The 22,116-nt window shown below is 40.9% G+C and overlaps 1 protein-coding gene across 3 annotated transcripts in view; it reads left to right on the top strand.

Moving 5' to 3' along the window:
* RASIP1 (Ras interacting protein 1) overlaps window positions 1-22,116 on the top strand; it is a 154,792-nt gene that overhangs the window by 69,291 nt on the left and 63,385 nt on the right. For all 3 annotated transcript variants that reach the window (XM_073602677.1, XM_073602678.1, XM_073602679.1), the window contains exons 5-7: window positions 2,398-3,036; window positions 9,708-9,745; window positions 21,717-21,868. In XM_073602677.1, the coding sequence (XP_073458778.1) occupies window positions 2,398-3,036; window positions 9,708-9,745; window positions 21,717-21,868 (829 nt within the window). The remainder of the gene's footprint in view (window positions 1-2,397; window positions 3,037-9,707; window positions 9,746-21,716; window positions 21,869-22,116) is intronic.

Here is a 22,116-nt window from a genome sequence, read left to right on the forward strand (position 1 = left end):
TACGGTGCGTGCGTGGGTGTTAGCGGTACTAGCGCTAATCTGACGCTGCCTGGGGCGACGCATATCACCGCCGGGCGATCGGGGGGCTAAACCTTTATTCGGTAATAAACGGCGGGTGCCCTGACACTATAAAAAATAAACGAACTAACCAGCGTCAACCGTAACGGTTATACGGTGATCAGTGGTGAAAGGGTTAACTAGGGGGCAATCAAGGGGTTAAAACATTTATCAGATAGTATAGGGGGGTCCCTGACGCTATAAAACGCTGACGGCGAACCTAAATATTTACCTCACTAACTAGCGTCACCAGCGACACTAATACAGCGATCAGAAAAATGATCGCTTAGTGACACTGGTGACAGGGGGTGATCAAGGGGTTAAAACTTTATTAGGGGGGGTTAGGGGGGTACCCTAGACCTACAGGGGGGTAACAGTAACTGTCCCAACACTGTAACTGTCACAAACTGACACTATGCAGTAATCAGAAAAAAAAAAAAAAAAAAAAAAAAAAAAACTGCTGGTGTCAGTTTGTGACAGGGGGGGGGGGGGTGATTGGGGGGGGATCGGGGGGCGATCGGGGGGGGGATCGGGGTGTTTTGTGTGCCTGGCATGTTCTACTGTGTGTGTGTGTGTTGTGCACTCACATTGATGTCTTCTCTCCTCGGGCCGGAACGGAAATTACCGAGCCGAGGAGAGATGACATCATTTCCTTTGCTGCTGTTTAGCATACAGCAGCAAAGGAAGATTCTCATTGGCCGGCGGCGATCGCGAGGGGGGGGCCACGAACGGATGGTCTCCCCCTCATCACCGATCGCCGCTGGACAAAAGACGACCGCCTCGGGCACCGGGGGGGGTCCGATCGGACCCCCCACCCGTGGAAGGCAAATCACGTACCCTGTACGTGATTTTGCCTGTCCGTGCCACTTTGCCGACGTACATCGGCGTGAGGCGGTCGTCAAGTGGTTAATGAACTCCAAGAAAAGCCATATTGTATTGCCCTCAATATTCACCTCACTTAAGTGGTTCTAAAGCCCTAAGTTTTTTTTTTTACCTTAATGCATTCTCTGCATTCATGTAATAAACCTTTTGTGCTACAGGATCCCTTCCTCACCTCCCTTATACTCACCTGAGTCTGATTTCGATCCAGCACTGTGCATGAGAGCAGTGTCTCTCTCTGCTCTCTCCCTCCTCGCAGTGCAGATTGATATCAGAGGGAGCCATTGGCTCGTGCTGCTGTCAATCAAATCCTAAGAAGAGGGAGGCAGGGCGAAGCCCAGCTATCTATGTCAATGGACAAAGGCAGCAGGGCTCAAGGGCCTACTTTCGCAAGCAGCCTGCTAGGTTGGGTACTCAGAAGGGGGGAGGCGCCAGGAGCAGCGGCGGAGAACCGCAGAAGACAAGGATCGGAGCTGCTGTGTGCATAACCATTGCACAGAGCAAATAAGTATAATATGTTTGTTATTTAAAAAACAATAAAGGTTTAATATCACTTTAATTACTGGTTACGATGCATTATATTGCGTACAGTTGCCTTTTTTATGTTATGTACAATTGTGATATTTCACTGGAAGAAATTGCCCCCTCTTGTCATGTTCCCTTCATTTCACTGCCTCAGAAAAGGACCTGTTAGGATGGAAATCCAGAGACTGAAGAATCTTAAGTAATAAGAGCATCAGAGATCACTTAAAGTCTGGCAGAGTTGCTGAACTGTCAGCTGCCTGACCTCTCATCTCCCATTCTCAGAATGTGTAGTGTGTGAGATGAAGCAATTAGGAGGCAGCAGTTGTTCCTGACACTTCACGTAAATTATCAGGCTGACATAGTAGCTAAAGTCACAAAGCTACCTAATTCACAAAGCTTTAACACCAGTCCAAGGCACTTGTGTGACTGTAACTTTCAATTTTATTGGACTGAAAATAACCGTCAATTAAAAAATATATATTTATAAAACATATGTATAACTATATATTTGTCCTTTTGGAAATTGAGCCTAAAGTAAGTAAGGCTAAATATAGCTGGCCATGCTGTAGATGGGTAGCATTTCAAACAACATTTCATAGAAAAGGAAGGTTCCAAGAAGGTATGTTTCATTTTTCTAATCATGAGTGGGTCAATTAATGTTTGCTTTTGACCGCAGTGACAAGAAAATTCAATGGGGTAGGATGGAAAATTTTTGTTGAACGAATACATTTCGAACAGTGTATGTGGTTTTCATTTGGTAAAGTCTATTCATCTATCCCAGCAGCATCTATCAAAAGCTAAATATGATTTTAAGAGTACAGAGCTTTTATGTTTACTGCAATAGAAAATAGAAAATCAAACTCTTAAAATGTATCTTAATTTAATTAATGTAGCTTAATTTGGATAAAACATTCTCAATTTGTGTTTTTGTATCAGGACTTTGTGATTTATGTGATGACCCGAAAGAAACATCTGTTTGGAAGAGCAGAAAAAGCTTCAAGGGACAAAGGACCTTACGTTGATACTTTCCTGTCAGCTCCAGATATACTGCCCCGTCACTGCTGTGTATGGAGGTTAGATTCCTCAACTCAAAAGAACCTAGTCCGTGTAAGACCTTACCGGGGAGCCCTTGTTACTCACAATGGGGCAGTACTTCAGAGAGAAGCTGAACTCCACACTGGTGATTTACTGGGGCTTGGAGAGCATTTTCTCTTTATGTACAAGGACCCTAGAGTGCCACAGTCCAGACCTGCCTGGCTTCCTCAGTCCTGGTCCTCTCCTGGCCTGAGTGGGGCCTTTTCATGTCAAATGTGTGGGAGATCACTCCAGGAGCGACAAGAGGCTGTCCAAGCATACATAGAGAGTAAGGATTTGTTGCTACAATACCGCTCTCAGGAAGAGGATGCTGTATTAAAAGAGATTATTGAGAAAAACGGCAACCCAAGCACTGAATTCAAACTGTCCCCTGCCTACCTCTTCAGCCTCTGCATTGAGCACTCAACAAGAGCCCTGGATCCTGGACACTTTCCTAAACTGTTAATGAAGATTGCCACAATGATTAAGGAAGTTGTCTGGGTAAGGTCATTTCCATTTCTTTTGTTTGCAATATTTATCTTCCAGTATTTTGTAGAATTCTCTAGGATTGTATTTATTTTTACTTGTTTCAATGATTTAAAAAAAAAACTATTCTCTGCAGAATGAAGGAGGGGTAATGGTAAAAGCAAACAGGCACATTATTGAGATTTTATAGTGCAAGTTAAAAAATGAAAGCAAGTATTTGATTGGTTGCTTGTTGTAATGATACCTTTATTTATTAATTTTCTTCAGTTTTTACTAATTTAATTGTACAGATTTTGTCCTGTCTGTACCTGTGTGGAAGCCATGTGATACACATATACAAATTATGTTTTAGGTTTTTTTTAATGTATTTTGTTAATTAATTTTGCCATTTCAACTGCTGTAATTCCCCAAATTCTGTCACATTCCAGCTAAAATATGTAGCTACGCTTGCAGTAGAAGTGACAGCTTTATAAACAGAAGGGTGATACATAACTACCTAACAGGGTTTAAAGTATGTAGAGATTTGGTGGTTGTTACCAGATGCAGAGGTGTACAATTGCAGACTCTTAAAATATTTTTTCTACCCTCCTTATGTCATACAGCCATTAATGGGACATCCAGGGTACAGGCTTGTACTGTAAAAGCCATTGAAAAGGGTAAAAAAATATTTTGGAAATATTTCAGCTACTTGTACAGTTGTTTGGTTGTATTTCCCTTTTATGGAGACATATATATATATATATATATATATATATATATATATATATATATATATATATATATATATATTGGTGTGTTCCTGTAAATAAATAAATAAATGCTTTTTTTAGAAAAATTAATTAAACGTGTTTACAGTAACAGTAACGACCATTGTTTAATGAGAAGGGACTGAGTAGGTACACCTAAAGAACCAAACATCCCAGAGTCATTATACATTTTTTTATGACTAAAGGTACACACATGTCAAAATTCCCTCATAAAACCAAACAATAAGAAAATTCTGGTTCTGATCCTTTATTCTTTATGTTTCTGTGAATTTTCCCTGTCTGTTATGCTATTCTTTAAAGACACTCCTCCTCTGGCTCCCTTATTTTAGTTGTATCTCTACTGTTCCTCAGGTTATGTCTCTGCGCTGTGCTACCTTGCTGAAGCTACAGTACACCAGTGCATCATCCATACTTTGCCTCTGGGACTTTTGGAATGCCTTCCCATCAGCATGGTGCTGGATCATTGATATACACAGTGTTCTAAAATTCCAATCCCTTGCCTTCTGTTATAGCTACACTATATTACCAAAAGTATTGGGACACCTGCCTTTATACACACATAAACTTTAATGGCATCCCAGTCTTATTCAATAGTGTTCAATATTTTGTTGGCCCACCCTTTGCAGCTATAACCGCTTCAACTCTTCTGGGAAGGCTATCCAAAAGGTTTAGGAGTGTGTCTATGGGATTGTTTGACCTTTCTTCCAGAAGCGCATTTGTGAAGTCAGGCACTGATGTGGATGAGAAGGCCTGGCTCACAGTCTTCGCTCTAATTTATCCCAAAGGTGTTCTATCGGGTTGAGGTCAGGACTCTGTGCAGGCCTTAAGTTCCTCCACCCCAAACTCACTCATCCATGTCTTTATGGGCCTTGTTTGTGCACTGGTGAGCAGTCATGTTGACACAGGAAGGGGCTATCCCCAAACTGTTCCCACAAAGTTAAGAGCATAAAATTGTCCAAAATGTCTTTGTATGCTGACGCCTTAAGAGTTCCCTTCACTGGAACTAAGGGGCCAAGCCCAACCCCTGAAAAACAACCCCACACCATAATCCCCCCTCCACCAAATGATTTGGACCAGTGCACAAAGCAAGGTCCATAAAGACATGGATGAGTGAGTTTGGGCTCGTCCACATCAGTGCCTGACCTCACAAATGCACTTCTAGAAGAATGGTCAAACATTCCCATAGACACACTCCTAAATTTTGTGGACAGCCTTTCCACAAGAGTTGAAGCTGTTATAGCTGCAAAGGGTGGACCAACTCAATATTGAATGATACGGACTAAAACTAGGATGCCATTAAAGTTCATGTGTGTGTAAAGGCAGGCGTCCCAATACTTTTGGTGGTATAGTGTTTCTCGTCCCTTGCATCTTTATGTCTTGATACTTTGAACTCTTGTCTTGCTGGACTTGTCTTACTTTGGTTCTTACATGTTTATTGTTGATGTGGTTTATGTCTTCTCTGATCCATACCTGGTTTCCTGTTTTGTACGTTATCTTTATCTGCTTTCACCCACTATCTTGTCTGTCCCTTCCCTTTGCAGTAACTTTTTTGTTTGTGGTTTCACATTTCTGCACTCCTAGCTCTTTTTTTCATGTATGTTGTAAGCTGTTTTTCCTGAGATTCTCTTGGTAACTATCCATGTTCCCTACCCATGTACTTCAATCATTTACCATCACTGTCTGTATCTAGTTTCCATTTGTTACTCCTTTTTCATGTTTATTGAAGTACTCCAGTGGGTCCGAGCCTGTAATTCAATGTACCTTACCTGGCTATAGTAAGGAGAGCATACTCCCAGCTCCCACCTATAGGCAACACAAGTTCTCTTTTTACTGGGTCTTGTGTCTAATTGATCTCCTGATTGGGATTGTGACTTTTGCTGACAGTCACCTCTGACTCTCAGGTTTACCCTTGATATCGCTTCTTTTTACTGACATGTTTTGCACGCAATGACATGGATGTTCAAGGATTTTACAAACTCCCTACTTCTAAACAGTAGCCTTCTACCATCATTCATGAACTGGTTTACTTTTCATTTAAGGAAATTAGCGCAAAGTTATGCAAATCATTAATTTGCAGCAATAGGGAAACTAGAACCCAAGCTGTATTTTGTACTGATGAGACTTAGCAATTTTAGAAATGGTGGTATGCAAGCATGACATGTACCTATACCTATTATTCTGTCTGTGTTTGTTTTGTAACCAATGGTTCTGGGTGCATAGCTGACCATTTGGGGAAAAGATCGGACTTTTTGGGGTTGATTTAGTAAAGGGACATAGGCTGTCCATAGGGGATCCCTGAAACTGCACTATACATAGAGCACGTACCCCTGAACTCTGCACTATGTACTTAACGCACCCCTGAACCCACTCTGTACTTAGCACATCCCTGAACTCTGCACATAATGTACTCCTGGTATTTATTGCCCCTCCCACTGCTATTTGGTCAAACTCACCGTTCAATGCGGTTTGGCGCGGGGTTTATGTTTAAGTTCCTACACCTATTCTCTGAGGAAAAAAAAGCCCTGTATGAATTTATGTAGTCTTACAGATACAACCAGCTCTTTGAGGGCAACCATAATGCTGATGTGGCCCATGATGAAATTGAGTTTGACACCCCTGCACTAAAGTTTAATGACAGTTGCCTGCTATTACCAGTGCGTATATTATTGCTTAGAATATTAGGCGTATTAGTAGATGGAATCTACTCTTATAATGAGAACAATATCTCTTCCTCTGTTTTATGTCCATAACACAGCTATTCAACCTGCTCACTGGAAAAGAAAAAATGTGGGACCACTTTTTGTTCTTTATGTGCAGTTGTTGGGTGTGCTAAATCAGGTACAAGAAAAACACCCTGCCTCTTTGTGGCTCAGTCAATGGATACTTACTTTATCCTGTTCTTCACATGTCAATCATGATAACAATAAACACCTATTAGCTTATTAGCCAATTTGTGACAGAACAAACATGGCCATCAACAGCCTCCTTACATAGTTACATAGTAGGTGAGGTTTAGGAAAGACACAAGTCCATTAAGTCCAACCTATGTGTGTGATTATATGTCAGTATTACATTGTATATCCCTGTATGTTGCAGTCGTTCAGGTGCTTATCTAATAGTTTTTTGAAACTATCGATGCCCCCTGCTGAGACCACAGCCTGTGAAAGGGAATTCCACATCCTTGCCGCTCTTACAGTAAAGAACCCTCTACGTAGTTTAAGGTTAAACCTCTTTTCTTCTAATTTTAATGAGTGGCCACGAAAAAGTTTTATCCCTATTGTGGGGTCACCAAGATGGCATTTGTATATTGAAATCATATCCCCTCTCAAGCGTCTCTTCTCCAGAGAGAATAAGTTCAGTGCTCGCAACCTTTCTTCATAACTAATATCCTCCAGACCCTTTATTAGCTTTGTTGCCCTTCTTTGTACTCGTTCCATTTCCAGTACATCCTTCCTGAGGACTGGAGCCCAAAACTGGACAGCATACTCTAAGTGCAGCCGGACCAGAATCTGGTAGAGCGGGAGAATTATCATTTTATCTCTGGAATTAATCCCCTTTTTAATGCATGCCATTATTCTGTTTGCTTTGTTAGCTGCAGCTTGGCATTGCATGCCATTGCTGAGCCTATCATCTACTAGGACCCCCAGGTCCTCTTCCATCCTAGATCCCTCCAGAGGTTCCCCCCCCCAGTGTATAGATTGCATTCATATTTTTGCCACCCAAAATGCATTATTTTACATTTTTCTACATTGGACCTCATTTGCCATGTAGTTGCCCACCCCATTAGTTTGTTCAGATCTTTTTGCAAGGTTTCTACATCCTGCGGAGAAGTTATTGCCCTGCTTAGCTTAGTATCATCCGCAAATACAGAGATTGAACTGTTTACCCCATCCTCCAGGTGGTTTATGAACAAATTAATTCCTCATATTATTTCTTAGGATAATGGATGCAAATGGAACATCTTTGAATCACAAACAAGTGGATTGGGTAATTAAAGGTGGTTTTTCGAGATTACTGAGGAGACATGAGCAGGATAACAAACTTGGACTCTGCACCTTAACAAATAACCCAGCAGTAGCATTTCCTATATTTTTTTTATTTTTTTTTAGTTCCCATATTTTTATCCTCACAGGCTTAATCTAAAGCAGAGTTCAATTCTGGATTGATCTTTAGCTTTTCATCCACACCAGTATTAAGACCACTAAGGACTGCTGGAATAAATTTTTAGGTGCTTCAAACTGCTTAAGCTTCTAGAAGGAGTAGTCTGGTGGATATTCAATTTAAAAATGAGAACTCCATTTGGAATGAATTACAGATATGATGTGGATCTGTTTTTAGGTTAGTTAGTGACACCAGCTATTATTATCATTAGCCTGCAGTCGTTTTTTTTCCCACCTATTTCAATCTCTCTGATATTCCTTGCAATGAGATCCTTGGTAGTATTGAAATCTTAGTCTTGATCCACGCATGTAGATCAAGGTTTTATTTAATAATTTTAAACTAGTATTTGTGTTCATTAAATAGTAACATTTTCTTTCTTTCGTGCATATTATTGTCCATGTATCATTATATAGATCATTATATATTTTGGTCAAGTCTCCATTCCTAGAGAGTCGTCTTTGCTGCTGTGATTTCTCATTTACTGCTAATTATACCAATTAACTAATGGGAGTGATTACATTTAATATAAGCATGAATAAAGCATATGGATGAATTCCAGAGTATTCTTCCAATTCATTTCTATTTAAGGACTTGTAGGTACGGTACTTTTGTTTGTATTTTTTTGGTAGCTGTAGCTGAGAAAAACTGCTCCAAAATATGTTTGAACTAGAAGACTAGTGTCTGGAGCAAGTCAAATGCAGGGGGTCATAGAGCAGGTCTGAAGCTGGAGTTAGTGTCTCTGGAGCTTAAAGTGGCTGTAAACCCACCACACATGAATATAAACTGTTGTTAGGATAATAAAGTATGTATCTGTATATGGCTTCTATTTACGATCCTACCTTCCACAACTCACCCCCTTTCCTACATCGAGCCCCGCAAAACTCTGGAATCCATGGGCGGGTCTACGCTGTGGAGCTCGGTGGGTGGAGCCGTGATGTCACTAGGCTCCTGACCAACCTCTACACTCCCCTTGTGCTTGCAGCGGCGCAAGTACGAACCACGCGCTTGTTATACTAGAAGTGTGTGCACAGGGGACATAGAGCGTGTTCTTGACAGAAGCAGAGCGTGCTCACGACCCCCTTGTGACTCCTGCACATGTGCCACATAGACTGTAGTGGAGAGGAGTTTTCGGTATAGTTAGCACAGCTCTGAGACACTGACAGAGGGGAGGGGAGAGGTGTGTATGGAAGTGCATGAGATAAGGAAATTACCTGTCACTGCATGGGGGGAAGACACTGACACCTATTTCTCTGTGTGTGTCCTTTTTTTTTCTTACTGAAAAAAGATAAAAGGATTGCTCAGAGCTTGATTAACTCATTGTGGCAAGACTGGGCACAGATGACATGACATCTTATACTCTACAAGGTACAATGGTTAATTAAAAAATGTTTTTTCGGGTTTACATCCACTTTAAGCTAGGAGTTTGAGGATGTCACTCTGGAGCCATATCTAGCAAACATGGAGCACTTCCAACCCGATTTAGCAGTCTTTCTAGTTTAGGTTATGGAACAGTTGAGGGTTGGCAGTCTTAGTACTAGATTAGGTTATAGAGAGTTGGGGGTGGTGAGATCGTGTCTTATAATTAGTCTACAGTTTAAGTCTACTCTTGATGTTTACCCACACCAACATCTCCTTTCCATAATGGTATTTTTTAATAAGATAGACATCTTCAAATGTGTGAACATGCTTTTTTCACAAAGCCATAATACTAATAATATTGATGATGATAATAATATTAATAATGCTTTGTCCATGCAGGAGAAGATTAAAGAAATTGGAGACAAACAACCAGAAAAGTGAGTAGTGATCATTTTCTGAGTTTTCTCTTTATTTTCCTGTGACAGGAGTCATATCTTCCCTGAATTGATAGATAAGGGACATTTCAGTGATGCATTACTGTCTCAACTCATGCTGCTATGTTTGCTGTTTCAGTCAGATGTGTTCATGATAGAGTTATTGTATTTATGGCTCTCCAGAAGACCTGGGAAAGAGGAGCCTATGTCACTTGAAGCTCTGGTGATAAACAAGAAATATCGTTTTTTAGAAAGTTGTATATCCTTTCTTACTGAAATTATAGCTCGTCTGCCACCATCTATTAATGTCAGTATCAACTTGACAATATCTACTGCTAGTGTAGAGAAAGTTGTCATTGTAAGATTCTCCTAACTGCTGGATTTATTTAACTGATGCATTTAAAGTGAACCTGTGCTTCGCTTATGCAGGGCTAAGCAACAGGTTCATTAGCCTATGTGCTGATTATCCATACCTTTCTGTTCAAACTACAGGAACAAAAAAGATCAAACTTAATATTGATCTAGTTGTAGCTATCTCCCAGCCCCCAAATGACAGTGTATCCAACACTGAATCATGGGAAAAAGGAAACTGAGCTATGTGCTCCACCTTCCCAGGTATTAGTTTTTTATGCCCTGTACAAACAACCGGTTTGTACTCTGAAACTCTGAAGGTTTTTCCGAGGGAGTTCCGACAGAATTCTGCTCAAGCTGTCTTGCATACACACAGTCTCGCCATATTCCGACCGTCCAGAACACGGTGAGGTACAACGCGTACGACGGGACTAGAAAACGGAAGTTCAATAGCCAGTAGCCGATAGCTTCTGTCTCGTACTTGCTTCAGAGCATGCCTCGTTTTTGGTGCGTTGGAACAGCATACAGACGAGTGGTTGTTCCGTCGGAAAAATATAGAACATGTTCGCTATCTAAGTCCGTCTGAATTTTCGACGAAAAAAGTCAGATGGGGCATACACACGGTCGGAATATACGATGAAAATCTCCCATCGGACTCTTTCTGTCGGAAATTCCGCTCGTGTGTACGCGGCATTACTTTTCCAATACAGTGACATTGCAAGCAAATGGGGGTAGGAGAATCCGCATTAAAGTGACCATGTTGCTGTGCCTTGCACAAGTTTACTTAAGCCAATTGGTCTGACTATTTGTGAGATCTGTGCCATTATAGCTTATGGGACTGTCATCTTAAGATGAACACCAGCCTTGCCTTCATTCGTGCACAGTTGTATAGGTTCCTCTGCTATACTGAAGTTGCTTATTTAGATTTCACTGCATACTGTTAGCTTCTCACAGTGTGAATTAGAAGCTGACACAAGTCAGATAGAGCCCACCTCATTTTCTGGTTGGAAGATGTCCTGCATCATCTACCCCTCTACTCTTCCAGCCTTACTATCTGTGGCCATGCTCCTTAATTTTTTTTTTTATATTCACATTTTCTATTTTATTGCAAGAATGTCCTTAATAATTATTTTATGATGCCCAGGCAAACTTCCATCTATCCTTATTAATTTTTTAAGACAAAAAAGAGAAGACGAAGGGAAAGAATTGGGCATCTGAGAAATTTCAGGTCTCAGTGCATTGGATGATATACCATACACAGTGTGATGACACATGATAGATTGCAGAAAAGCATCGTGAAAAAGCACAGTCTTGTTCTGTGCATCTAAATCATCTATCAAAGCATCGAAAAAAAAAAAAAAAACTTTTGTTCTCTATGCCATCCTGCTTTGCCTTTTGTCTTTCTGGTATGCAAATATGTTCGAATTACATATGAGTCGGCCATGCTCCTTAATTGATTGGGTTACAGCTCTTTCAATCATTGAGGCACCGCATCACACCTAGTGTTACTTAGGGTTGTCTGCATGTAGGCAGGTTACTAGCCTTCTGTATGTATAGTTAGCACCTGGCTCTGTGTCATTTCTCCCTGGTGTTTCGTTCCCTTGTTATCAGCATAAGTCACTTCTGAGAAGTTTTCCCGACACATGAGATAAAATTTGTGTCGGCAAAGAGATCTTCCCAGTGAAAGGCTGTGCTGGGAGGATGGGTGTCAAGACAAGTCTGATCATTGGAGGAGAGCAGTCTGAGTTCCCAGCATAGCTAGCTAACTGTGCTGTGCTCGCATGCTTAGTGTGGTCAGTTTTTATTAGGATAGCAAAGGGACTGGCAGGAACACCAGGACAGGAGGCTTTTTCATACGAGTGCATGGTACAGCTGGCACATATCAGGGATATGGAATGTTGGGTTTACATACTCCTTAAGTTGAGCCAGATAGGTTTACATTTCTGCCCCTTCCTGTGCAGTTTTGCGGAGGATTACAGGAAATTGATATCAAGACAGACTGAGAAACTATTTAAAGCCTACGTTTATTTTTATTTTTTTAAATCAACACATGGGACATAACTTACATTTAATGCAAAGTGTTCCTTGTGCTGGTGCCAGCTGTCCTATTTGAATTCCTCTGCCCCCACCATGCCCCTGCAGCTGTAATGTTCTGGTGCTGCGGGGGTTAATATCTGTGCAATAGTGATAAAAACTAAGGCAAAACTTTACATAGGAATAAAAATCCCACACCTAACCTAGGTATGTCTTAATTAAAAAACAACTTTTCAATGTATAGCAAAGCCTAAGTTTGGGCTTAAGTAAAATGTTTAAAAAAAAATCAGCACAAGAGACAGTACTTACATTTAAAGCAAAGTGTTTCTGCTTATGGTCGCTGTCCTAGTTGAAATCCGAAGAACTCCCCTTCCCCGTACCCTTGCAGCCATAATCTTTCTGCTGCAGGGGTTAAAGCTACAAATCCTGTAGCTGCTGACTTTTAATGAGGACACTCACCTGTCCATGGGTTCCAGTACCGTCCTCACCTGAGCCGATTCTTCAATTGGTTTCAGGTCCAGGTGCCAGCATTCCTGTGGACAGCCAGCTATGCTGCTTTCAGCTTCACAGCTGGCTGCCCACTGCACATCCGCGAGCCATGCTGTGGTTTGGGAATGGTCTTGCAGACTGCTGGGACCCGTGACGTGTCTCTGAAGACTACCTGGAGGGGCAGAGCTTTGCGATCTAGGTGACCCAAACGAAAGTGGGAGCACGTACCTGTTAAAACGAGGGACCTGCCCCCCCCCCCCCCCAAAAAAAAAAGGATATGCCAAATATGTCAGAGAAAGGGGACATGAGGTAAACCCTTTTGGTGGAGTTCTGCTTTAATATGAGCCCTGGAGGTCATCAAGAGGGCTGACTATGCTCACCCTTTCCACCCACTTATCCATTTATAGAAGCTGTACTATAGCTTCCATGAATGAAAAGTGCTCTATGAATGGAGAAGACAAGCCTTTCATTCCTCCAGCCATTCTCCATTTGTAGAGTGCTTTTCATTGCTTGAAACTATAGTACAGCTTCTATGAATAAAGGAAGGGGGAGGAAAGGGTGGGTATAGTTGGCACTCTTGAAAATTGTGACTTGACAGGTCCAGCACTCATATGAACCCCCACATCACTGGAAGATTACGGCTGCAGGGGGGGCTGAAGACTTCAGATTTCAACAAGGACAGCTGGCACTAGCACGAAAAACACTTTACACTAAATGTAAGTACTGTCCCTTGTGCTGATGTTTTTTAAAACATTTTTGCTTAAACCTAGGTTATAATACTTATTGAAGAGTTGTTTTTAATTAACATATACTGTCTCTGGATCAAGTTTGTGGTTTTTATGCCTGAGTTTTATGCCAGTAGTCTTGACAATATTCCTATCGCACACATTCCTGGAAAGTATGGCTCCTAACCGATTCAGATGCGCGCTATAGCCGAATGACGGCTACAGCGCCGATCTACTTTGCCGGGAGGGCGTCAATAGACTTCCTCCAGTGCTCGATCGGCCCGCGCGCCCCCTGCAGGGCGCGTGCAGCGCGCTCTGTGATCAGCGCATTTATGAGACTCGCTGGATCACAGATCGGAATAAGGGGTCGATCCCGACCCCTTACCATGTGATCAGCTGTCAGCCAATGACAGCTGATCATGTGATGTATTTAGAGCCGGTAATCTGCTATTTTTTCTCCTCATGCTGATAGCGTGAGGAGAAGAAAAAAAAGCCGATCACCGGAGGCTGTCAGAGGGACATCGGTCCCGATCAAGGAGAGCAGCCGCCAGCTCATCTGTGCCCACTTGTGCCACCTGCCAGTGCCACCTACCAGTGTACAACAGTGCTGTCTACCAGTGCCCACCAGCGCCACCTACCAGTGCCCACAGTGCCACCTATCAGTGCCCAAAGTGCCACCTATCAATGTCACCAATCAGTGCCTCATCAACAGTGCTGCCCACCAGTGTCACCTACCAGTGCCCATCAGTGTCACCTACCAGTGCCCATCAGTGCCACCTATCAGTGCCATCAGTGGTACCTATCAGTAACACCTATCAGTGTCTTGCAGTGCCACCTGTCAATGCCATATTATCAGTGGCCATCACTGCTGCCTTATCTGTGCCCATCAGTACTGCCTTATCTGTCCCCATCAGTGCCGCCTTATCTGCGCCTATCAGTGCCGCCTTATCTGTGCCTATCAGTGCTGCCTCATCAGCGCATATCAATGAAGGAGAAAAATTAGCTGTTTGCAAAATTTTATAACAAACTGTGAAACATGATTTTTTTTTTTTTCAAAATTTTCTGTTTTTTTTGTTTAGCAAAAAATAAAAACCCCAGTGGTGATGAAATACCACCAAAAGAAAGCTCTATTTGTGTGAAAAAAATGCTAAAAATTTCATTTGGGTACAGTGTTGCATGACCGCGCAATTGTCATTCAAAGAGGGACAACGCTGAAAGCTGAAAATTGGTCTGGGTAGGAGGGGGGTTTAAGTGTCCTGTAAGCAAGTGGTTAAAATGGTGGGTGCTGTAGCGATTACCAGTTGGGTCCTGTAAACATCAAGCAAGTGAACATATTAGCCAGCACACCATGGATCAACACTTCCGTCCAAGGATTTATTTTATTGAGAGAGATCACATCACAGAAATAAGTGCAAAGTTTCAGAGCCGTGCAGGGCTCCTTCGTGCATGCGCAGCCCCGAAACGTTGCACTTATTTCTGTGATCTCTCTCAATAAACGAAATCCTTGCTCGGAAGTGTTGATCCATGGTGTGCTGGCGAATATGTTCACTTGCTTGAGTTTACAGTAGTTCTGCTTTATTGTACAACACCATTGCAAACTAAAATCAAGTACAACAGGCACAGACTGGAGTAATAGAAATATTTGCATGGGACACGATACCCAACAGTCTCTTATTACTACTTAAACACTTTACAATCTGTTTCTGAATAAATGGGAGAGTTATGAATAATACTAGTAGCATTTTTATATAGTGTTTCTTTTTTAACTTTCTCATTTTAAGCTTAGTGGTCCCTTAATCTTGGATAAACAAAATGAATGGAGATTTTAGGATTTTTGTTACTCTGTATATTTTTTTTAAAATCTTGGCAGTCTTAGCCTGGTAAATGCCATCCAAATGCTTATATGCAATTACAGGAAATTTTGTGTATTTTGAAAAACAATTGAATAAACCTTCTTGCCTTCACAGCATGTTACAAAGTCTTGCAATAAAAAAAAACATTACGTATACATTTATTGGCTTTTGTGACCATGTGTGATGCGGCTTGATAGCGGAAATCCATAAACATTTTTAGTGTTGCATTGTCCCATTATGTGACATGCTATGTGTTTCTTCATACCATTTGATATAGTAACACACGGTAACATCTGTGTCTTTATAAAACTTATATGGAATTCCCAGCTGGACCTTAAACAGAAATGAGTGTTTGTTCTTTATTTGTATATAGAATGATTATTTCACTGTGTCCTGGCTTTCACAATGAATATGCATTGTGTTTCAGATGTTTTATTCATGGTACTTTAAACACATGGAACCAAGAATTTGAGACGCTGGGCCCATCCTGTTTATTAGTTTCCCTAGTGTGTAAAAGTTCACACCATTTTTGATCCTCTGCTCTATTTATTTTTGTTCCTAGCCGCCTTATGTCACTTAATCATTCATAATACAAAGTGTTTTCTCAAAATAATTAATGACACTTTCTTTAAAATATTTGCTTTGTCTACAGTTGTGAATCTCAGTATGTCTTTCAACAAAGCCATTTTTCATCAAAGTCTTACATGAGGCTCGTAGGTGACACTGGCTATGCTCTATAATTAGTGGAATTAAAGTGATTGTAAAGTCTCTTTTTTTTTTTTTTTTTCTATAAAAATAACAAACAAAGGTATACTTACCTGCCCTGCTACAGTGGTTTTGCAAAGAGCAGCCTGGATCCTCCTCTTTTTGGGTCCCTCTTTTGTGCTCCTGGCCCCTCCCTCCTGTGGAGTGCCCCCACAGCAAGCAGCTTTCTATGGGGGCACCCATTCAGACATGGAGCTGCAGTTAGGCCCTGCCCCCTATCTCTCTCCTGATTGGCTAACTGACTTTGACAGCAGCGGGAGCCACTGGCGTCACTGCTGTGTCTCAGTCAATCAGGAAGGAGAGTCCCGGATGGCCGAGACACTCGTGAACATCACTGGACTCTATCCAAATAGGGCTCCAGTAAGTATTAGGGGGGCGAGGGGGGGCTGCTGCACACAGAAGGCTTTTTATCTTAATGCATAGAATGCATTAAGATAAAAAAACCTTCTGACTTTACAACCCCTTTAAATGTAAAAAGTGAAGCTTTGCTATGTTATAGAGAAATTTTAGGAAAGGAATTGTTCTTTAGCAGCACCCTAAAAAGCCCTAAATTGTCCTTTAGCAGTACCCTAAAAAAACATTATCTTTTGTCTGGAATTCCTCAGGAAAAATATCAGTGCACTCTCTTGTGCCAAAACCCCAAAGCTATGTATCTGCAAACAATTGTAAAAATCTTGCGAGCTACCTAATTAAATATCCCTTATCTCTTAGTGATAGACTGACAGCTGCTAGCACCAATCATGCCCCACACTCCACACCCCATTGTGTAAAATCAAATAGAATGAATTGTGTGCTGCGCTATCCCCTTATTGATCTGCTGAACCTGCAGCAAAATTATAAAAAGGATGCCAATAATAAACTATAATAATATCTGTGAAAAAAAACAATATTGACTGGGATAATGTATAGGCAACCGATCTTACCATGCAGCTTTCCACATCATATATTGTAAATATACATATACATCATAAATCCATATATATAACATATAAAGTGACATGTATGATGACACAGAAGTGATCCATAAAGTGCTCAAGTGCATAAAATCCGTGACATTCTGACCATAAAGGGTCAGTTTTTGATATAACAAAGTCCTTAAAAAATAGTAGTAAATGTGATTTGATAGGTGACTGTGAAAATAACGATCTTTTATAGTGATTTCACTCGGGTGCTCCCTACCCCAAGGTAATAGCCGCTCACCTCAGAGCGTGTGACCTCACAATCAAGTTTGGTCAATACACACTTGTGAATCACCTTAAAGGATTCCAGGTTAGGTTGCAAGGTCCCAAACTGCTCAATAGCCCAATGATGTTGCCTCCTCACATATAAATAGCAAAAACAAAACTCCATAGTGTGATATAGTTTAAAACGATTTTATTTATTCAAACACAACCCTAGTCTAGGGTACTCACATGGGTCTGGTGCGTCAGTGCACCCCTCTATAACATGCCTTCAAAACGCCAAGCTGCAGATGAGACCGTGTGCTCCTACTCCTTCCGACAGACCAGCTGTCTCATGTACTGTCCAGTACCCTCCCCTACGCGTGTCGATACAAGGGAAGTGACGTATCTTCATCAGATACACTGTATCTGCAGTGTGAGATCTAAGGCACTGACGCTTCTGCCTGCTAGTCGCATGAGATTTGGGGTACGATTTGGTGATGTTATTACTGTGCTGCTCAAAGAGATAAAATCTCTGATGGGAAAAACAAAGCTCTGTCTCTACCAAGATGGCCCCTTTCACACAAAGACACAATGCATGTTAGTAATGTGGAAAGATCAGCTGCAGGAAGACCACAGGCATAACGGGTGACAATTCCTTGCCTTCTGACTGCCTTATTTAGCCACAGCTTTCATTTCCTCTTCAAGAGCCATAAAAGAGAGCTTTTTCTTTTCTTTCGACTTGGGCATTGCTTGCAAAGTTGCACCAGTCCACTAATTATGCTTCAGGCAGGTGACTGAAAGCTATACAACTCCTTTTTTTTTTTTCTTTGTTTGTGGGCATCAACTATTTTAGGGCTTTGAACTTTGACATTTGGGAACTGATTTTTTTTCCACACACAAGTCAGTAGCAAGGCGAACACCGATTTAACCATTTAGGACCGCCCCATGTACATATACTGCGGCTGGGCAGCCCTTAAGCGCAAAATCACGTACCTGTACACAATTTTGTTCTTTGGCTCCGTGGCACGCGCTGCTGGAGCCCCACTCCCGCTGTGATTGGACACAGCATTAGCCAATCAGTGGGTCCAGTGGATGCGATGTCTGCCGGGACCCGCTGGTCATTCTGAGGAGAGGCAGAACAGCGGTCTGCCTATGTAAACAAAGCAGATTACCGTTCTGACAGAGGGGAAAATGGAGATCTTATGTTTCTGCTAGAAACATGAATCTCTGTTTTCCTTTAGTCAAAGCACATCCCCCACAGTTAGAAAGCACCCCCCCAGGGACACACTTAGCCCTTTGATCGCCCCTGATGTTAACCCTTTTCCTGCCAGTGTCAGTACAGTGACAGTACATTTTTGTTAGCACTGATCCCTGTAATAATGTCACTGGTTCCCAAAAAAGTGTCAGTTAGGTGTCCAATTTGTCTGCCACAATGTCACAGTCCTGCTAAAAATTGCTGATTGCTGCCATCACTAGTAACAAAAAATTAATAAATAAAAATATCCCATAGTAGACGCAATAACTTTTGCGCAAACCAATCAATATACGCTTATTGGGATTTTTTTTACCAAAAATATGTAGCAGAATACATATTGACCTAAATTGATGAAGAAATTTGATTTGTTACATTTTTTTATTGGTTATGTTTCATAGCAAAAATTAAAACATATTGGGTTTTTTTTTCAAAATTGTCAGTCTTTTTTTGTTTTTAACGCAAAAAATAAAAATGCAGAGGTGATCAAATACCACCAAAATAAAGCTCTATTTGTGGGAAAAAAGGACATCAATTTTAGGCACAGTGTCGCACAACCGCGCAATTGTTAGTTAAAGCAATGCAGTGCCGTATCACAAAAAATGGCCTGGTCAGGAAGGGGGTAAAACCTTCCAGAGCTGAAGTGGGTAAGCAGCTTAGAAGCGGGTCAGAATGAGGCTAGAACCACCTTTGAAGAAACTCAGCAATATATCAGAAGAATCTCAAACTGATCTCAAATGAAAGCTGAAAGCATGCTTCATGTGCCCATCCACACATGACTTAGGTCGGGCCATAAAATTTCTTTATTGCAAACACGGATTGTGCTGCAACCATAGTCAGTGTTGATGGGGGAATCCCTCCTGCGGAGCCATTGTATTCTCCCGGCGGGGGAAGCCATCCCTGCCAGAAGAACACAGTGATTATTGCTAGATTCTATAATAGCTGCTAGCAATAATCACATGTAAAATGCAGCAGGCTGGTTGTACCCAAGTTGAATGATTAATCAACTTGGGTACCTTCAGCCTGACCATACATGGTTCAAATCTCGTTCGGTTCAGCAGCAACCAGACGAGAATTAAACTGTCTATGGCGAGCTTTACAAATCAGCAAAAAGTACAACTAATGTAAGAAATCATTATCTCATATATTGTTTAGTGTATCTTAATCCTTGGCTTTATTATGAAAAATGTAGGAAATACTGCTCTCATAAAAGCCTATCTTTCCTTGCCAGTTTGGAAGGCATGTCTCAGTAGTGAGTCCCTCTTTACAGTACGAGGATGGCTGGCTTGAGGTGTTGCAAAACAGTCACACCAGACTCTTTGTGTTTTGTATATATCTCAAATATTCGAATTATACTTGAACATAGTAATCGTAAATGTACCCAAAATGCATTTCTAAGATGGGCTTGATTTTTCAGTTGAGCTACTTAGTTAACACACCATCATGTACTTGGTGAATTTACTAAGAACTAGCTGACAGGAGCAATCTAATGCTCAAGCAGAACTATAGGCAAGTAATTACTTGGAATGCATATGTGTGGGTTTTTTCACCAGGCCAAAGACCTGTAAAGTTTTTACCCATTTTTGAGTCACCTGTACCCTTACCAGTGTAGATGTGCATGACGGAAACATTTGTTTTGGATTCATTCATTAAGTTAATCAGTTTGTTTAGTCATATTTGTTATGTTGATTCATTTTTAGAATTTGTTTTGTATATTTGAATCAATTTATTATATTCCTTGTTCGAATCAACTTGTATTTCTGAAAGTTATTTTGGAGGATTCTGATTCATTCGTTATATTATGATTCTAGACATTTTTTGAGTATAGCCTCAGATATCAAAGTCCAAAACTAGGCATAAAAAAGTGCCATCATCCAAATTTTACATAAGGGAAGAGGGGGGAGGATGGGAGTGTAGGGACAGTTGCTGAGACTGACCAAACATTCACTCTGACCTACAAGGTTTTTCATAGAATAACCAATCCTCTACTAGTTTCACGGTACATAGACCGCTTCATCAGGAGATAACAAATAATAAAATAAGACAAAAACAAGTAAAAAAAATTAACAAAAGCATATTAGATACATAAAGTTCAGTGATAACACTGAGAAGTTGCTTACCCAACAGTACAACCACCAGGAACAGGACCCAGCTACTCAATAGGGTCCCCCCGTGACGGGCATCGGAGAATGTGCGCAAATAAAGTCTAGATAGGGATAGGAATAAATATATACACAATAGTTGGTGGAGTGATGACCATTAAAAGATTGTATATAGTGCATGGGGAAGGAAAAGGAAAGGGGAGGGAATGAGGGGGGAAAGAGGAGGGAAGGAGGGTGGGGGGAAGGGGAGGAGGGGGGAATGTGGGTAAAGGGGGAGGGGAAAAAGGGGTAAAAAGGGGTTGCGTTGAAAGGGGAGGGGGGAGGGAAGGGAAGGATATGGAAGAAAAAGGAGGGGGGATGGGGGGGAATTCACATTCAGAGATTCTTATGGCTCCACCTCCGTCCACTAGAATAAAACAATGTATCTGAATTAGTTTGGATCATTTGTTATGTTGTTACGTTATTTCGAATGCTTTAAACATTAACAAAAGGCCAAAAATATTGCATCCTGTCATCCGAATAAAAAGAATTAATATGAATTAATTTGTTGTTTTTGTTATAGTTTTTTTTGGATTTATTGACATTCATTAACATTATGATTTGGAGATTCGCATACATATGAATCTCCGCATAATGAAAACTGCATCTGATTTGTAATGAAACAAATCACACATGTCTACTTAACAGAAGGCGTAGCAAGGCCCTGAGTCACTTTTCTCCACTGCAGATAAAGCAATAGAGCTTGGTCAAGGACATTCACTAGGACTCAGTTGGAAAGTCATATTTGTTTCTTTTAGAACAAGTTTTTATCCAGTCACAAATAGTTTTTTACCAAATCTTAAAAATATATATGTACTTGTTACAATATACAGTATGTACTTTGTAGCAAAATCTATGACTATGGGCATATCTACAAAACATAATGAAACATAATGAAAAATTTTTACCACTTCAATGCTTTTCTTATTTTCCTTACCATTTTTTGATGTTTTACTTTAATGTATTATTTGTTCACCAAAGCTTGCGTGCTACAGTGACATAATATGAGTTAGATGGTAATTGTTGACATTCATTGTTTGGAGTTTAAAGGCTTTTACAGTATGTGTACTGATGAAAAGCATTTCTCTTTCCCTGACACTTTTCTGTAGAGTTGACTGTTTTTTTTTTTCCCGAAATAAAGATTGCTTCTGGTTGAGTTTCTTGATAAATACGATAAGAACATTTTTGTTGATTATTTCAGCCAACAAGACAGAAGTTTCTTGAGTACATTGGGGATTGAGGAGGTGGCCACTGATCTTCGACCCTTAATGCTATGGATGGCGAATTCCATGGAACTTCTCAATTTTGTGCAGAAGAAAATCCTGGATATGGAGAAAGAATGGGATTCAGAAGGTTTATATTGTTTAAAAATATTCACTTTTATGCATTTTCATTAAAAGTCATGCCATCCAAATCTTACAGTATTTTTCTGCTTCTGTCAAGAAGCCGTGTAGGACCTGCAAGGGCAAAGAAGGGCTTAATGGGGGCTTCCAGATGCCTATCAACAGAATCCTTAAAAGAGGGAACATCCTCAATAGGAACTGTAAGGTTCTAATTGGGAAGTGAAATGGCAGGATCCACTACCATAAAATTCCTTTTCC

Source organism: Aquarana catesbeiana, linkage group LG10 (assembly GCF_042186555.1).
Source record: "Aquarana catesbeiana isolate 2022-GZ linkage group LG10, ASM4218655v1, whole genome shotgun sequence".
NCBI lineage: Eukaryota > Metazoa > Chordata > Amphibia > Anura > Ranidae > Aquarana > Aquarana catesbeiana.